Source organism: Morone saxatilis, unplaced genomic scaffold, assembly GCF_004916995.1.
Source record: "Morone saxatilis isolate NCDOM2014 unplaced genomic scaffold, NCSU_SB_2.0 Contig9, whole genome shotgun sequence".
NCBI lineage: Eukaryota > Metazoa > Chordata > Actinopteri > Moronidae > Morone > Morone saxatilis.
This window is the reverse complement of record NW_023340268.1, coordinates 19,673,347-19,677,064: the sequence shown is the minus strand read 5'-3', so window position 1 is coordinate 19,677,064 and position 3,718 is coordinate 19,673,347. Positions and strand designations below refer to the sequence as shown.

The 3,718-nt window shown below is 46.2% G+C and overlaps 1 protein-coding gene across 1 annotated transcript; it reads right to left on the bottom strand.

Annotated features, from left to right (window-relative positions):
• Positions 1-2,605, bottom strand: tbxta (T-box transcription factor Ta). Its single transcript, XM_035681633.1, has 8 exons — positions 2,421-2,605; positions 1,799-2,063; positions 1,286-1,420; positions 1,134-1,195; positions 992-1,053; positions 647-820; positions 411-534; positions 1-259 (listed from the first exon to the last, which is right to left on the bottom strand). The coding sequence occupies exons 1-8, from the start codon at positions 2,603-2,605 to the stop codon at positions 1-3; spliced, it is 1,266 nt and encodes a 421-aa protein (XP_035537526.1).
• Positions 2,606-3,718: the final 1,113 nt, after the last annotated feature.

Sequence of the window (3,718 nt, the reverse complement as noted above, 5' to 3'; positions counted from 1 at the left end):
TCAGTAGCTCTGAGCCACAGGCGCCCAGGACGCGGTCAGCCTGGCGATGGAGCTCTCGAACTGGGCTTCCCCGACCCCGACCTCGCTCAGGCTGGGGTCGTACATGGAGGATGGCGAGGAGACAGGCAGCGAGGAGGTCAGGCCCGTGTAGGAGGAGCCCCTCAGGAACTGGGAGGTCAGGCCTCCAGGTATGGAGCCCGAGGCCGAGCCGGAAGGGGTGAGGGTGGTGCCGGCCACTGACCATAGGCTGGGGTACTGACTGTGGACGAGAGGGACAAGAGGGTTGGTGGGTTTTATTACTTTTGTTGTACTTGGCAAGGTCTACTGAAAAACTGAGGGTTCAAAGAGAGACTAATGTCCCTCTGACACACAAATAAAACCACAAAAATCAAAGGTGAGAAAGCTTTTACCTGGAGTTAGATGTGGAGTTGGTGGTGTGGGACAGAGTGCCCATCCCTGTGGAGTTGGGGATCTGAAGAGCAGACCAGCTGTCATGAGTGGGCAGAGTCCCTGAAGTGTTGTCCATGTAGTTGTCTGAAAATGAGGCACAGACAACAAATTAACAACAATGCTCCCGTTTATTGTGATTCCTGGTGTTATAAGTGTAACACGTATATATTTAAATAATGTCCTTAGGGGCTCTTACTTGTGCTGGTGGTGCGGTGGGGGTAGTGGCTGGGGTACGGGGCCGCTCTGTGGCTCCTCAGGCTGGAGTAGCGCTCGCAGTAGGAGCCGGAGGAGTGGCCCGCTGTGCTGCTGAACTGAGGAGGGCTGCTGCTGGGGCAGATAGGACTCTGGCCTGGGAGGAACCAACCTCCAACTGTGGAATCAAACAGTATGAAGTTATGTAACATATTACAGTATGTAAACACTTCAGGCGCTCTTCTGCAGCAACCATAACCATTTCACTTTCCTCTTTATTAAGAAACAGAGAGCTTTACAAGTTTGAGCATTTTTCTGATTCTCAGACGTAGAAATAAATGAAACTCACGCTGAGAGTAGCCGGACTGTTGGTTGTCTGCACTGTGATCGGGGACTTCTTTATGGTCGCTCCTGCAATTACAAACAAAATTAGATGCTATACTATCAGCACACTGACTCATCTGAAGAATCATTTTGTTTTAAGGCTTTACCTTTCTTTGGCATCCAGGAAGGCTTTAGCAAAGGGATTGTGCTTTATCTTCAGAGCAGTAATCTGTAAGGACAACATGACATCTGTTAGCATTTCACTCAATATCCGAGTCAAGTCAGTGTGAATGGGTTTGTTCGATGTAGCTCAACTGACCTCTTCATTCTGGTACGCAGTGACAGCAATGAACTGTGTCTCGGGGAAAGACTGGCTGCTGATCATCTTCTGGATGCCTCCAACCTTCACTATGTGTATCCTTGGCTCGTACTTGTGCAGAGAATTCAACATGATCTATGGGAAAATGTACATTTAATGTTACTATGTATCATTATAACAGCTTTTGTTTCACTGAGTCAGTGATTTCAAGGGTTTTCTCAGATCAAGTGAAGTAAAGTGACATAAAACCAGTGTTATACAGTAGACATCACACTATTCCCTTGAATTAAAGGTTCTTTTCTTGATCCACTTTATTTTGTCATGTTTTTAAAAAATCCTACAGTTCTTGATATTCTCATATTCCAGTGATATATGATGTTGCTGAAGTTATTTAAGATGAATTAATCTATCAGGTTTCTTTAATCCCACAGGCCTAATATGGCACAGCTGAAATAGTATAAAAATTTAAATCCCCATAATAGCTAATGATATTGTTATTATCTGAGTCCTCACCTGTCCGCCGCCGTTCAGTTTATTGGAGAGTTTGACTTTGCTGAAGGAGACGGGCGCTTTCATCCAGTGCGCTCCGAAGTTGGGGGAGTCCGGGTGGATGTACACGCAGCTGGGGCTCTGGGGCTCCGGTTTGCCACCGGGGACCCACTCCCCGTTCACGTATTTCCACCGGTTGTTGTCCGCAGCCACGAAATCCAGCAGCACCGAGTACATGGCGTTGGGGTCCAGGCCGCTGACGCTGGCCCTGAGCACCGGAAACATCCTCCTGGAAGACAACAGAATTTGTTTAGTTTGGGAGTGCATTTTGCCAGTTTTGTTTTTGAAAGACTTTTACTTTAGGTCAAGGACAGAGACACATTTCGTTGCCATTTCCAAAGGCCTTTAAGACCTGAGGCGCAACACTTTTGACAGAACAATTTTGTGTGTGTGTGTGTGTGAACCCATTGGATATCACAATAAAACCTTTGGTGGTAAATTGGTAAAATGCAGAACATTTACACAAACTAACTTACACTCCTCACGCAGAAAACCCCGTGCGTAAAAAGCGCGTAAAATGTGCCCGGCCTGTGCGCAAAAAACAACGCCGCGGCTTCCCCACCCGCTGCTGCTCCCTCGGACCTACCTTCCAGTTTTGGTGACAATCATCTCGTTGGTCAACTCTTTGAACTTGGTCCATAAGTCTGCATCATCCAGCGTCAGTTTAATATCCCTCTCGGACGCGTCTCCCTTCTCGCTGCCCTTCTGGAACTCGTTCTCCACGGCGCTGAGGAGATGCTCCAGGCGCTGGTCGGGGTTGGAAGAAGTCATATTTCCAAGCAGTGTAGGTAGACCTAAATCCAAGACGTTTAGTGTAAGGGGGCTCGCTGACTCTGATATAACCGCTGACAGAGAGAGAGCAGGCCCGAGTGATACTGGTTTCTAAACCCTGAGGCCTCATCATTTAAGGACCCCCAGGGACCTCATGGGGATGTGGGGCGTGGTTTGTACGCACACATCTTGCCTCTCTGACCGGGTTCTCCAAAGGCCGCCCACACCAGGCTGGACCTCTCTCTGCCATATAGTAACAGGTTTTTAGAGTTAATCAAATTTACCCTTTTGAATTGAAAATTGTTTTCCTCCACCAAACTCCACTCAAAAAAATCTACATTTTTGACAGCTTCCATGGATGTTAAAAGAATGATTTTGCTTTGTTGGAGTGAATTTGGGATTTATAGTTTGATGCCCAAAAATCTATTTAATCTGCTACAGTTGATGCCTACACATTCAAAGCTGTGTGTTCAAACAAAAGAAGGGAAGCGAGGGGAGAGCCGTGCCTTTGAACTCAGTTGTATATTTGCAAATAGTGCTAATCTTTTGTTGTCTCAAATCCACATGGGAGAGGGCTTGTGTTTACTGAGCATGGGCCATTAGGGCAGACTCTGTGTTCCTGTTGTGCCAAAGTGTGGACGGCCCACAAGTGATGCCGGGATTTGCATAATGGGCCTGCGTGACTCCCTCTGAGAGATTCTGATATTTAATATTTCTGCCAGCTGGAGGCCAAGTGTTCGGCAGAGGCTGTTTGAAGAGAAACATTCATTTACTAAAGCTGAGGTTGAGGAAAAGTCTCTCTGTCTGATATCATTTACCAGAAAAATCAACTTCTATTAATTGGCTATTTAAGGACAGAATGGAACATGTGGCTGACAAAGTGTAACTCAGTGTGAGACATTCACAGGACGTTGGCAGCGAACGATGTGCTGAATGTGACTTTTTTATTTATTATTTGCTTATCAGTGATGGAAACTAGGTACATTTACTCAAGCACTGTCCTAAAATACCATATTAAGTTACTTCTTTACATCCTTTGCTACAGCTCCACCATGACAGAGGGAAATATTGTGCTTTTTACAATGAATCTGTTATTGAGAGAATAGAGCAAAG

Bases quoted from the DNA above. Each gene is read 5' to 3' on its own strand.
- tbxta (XM_035681633.1), bottom strand. From the start codon at position 2,605: ATGACTTCTTCCAACCCCGACCAGCGCCTGGAGCATCTCCTCAGCGCC. The intron at 1,196-1,285 runs GTCAGTTGAGCT...TTGTCCTTACAG, and splicing joins CTGCGTACCAGAATGAAGAG to ATTACTGCTCTGAAGATAAA. The intron at 821-991 runs GTGAGTTTCATT...TTGATTCCACAG, and splicing joins ACAGTCCGGCTACTCTCAGC to TTGGAGGTTGGTTCCTCCCA.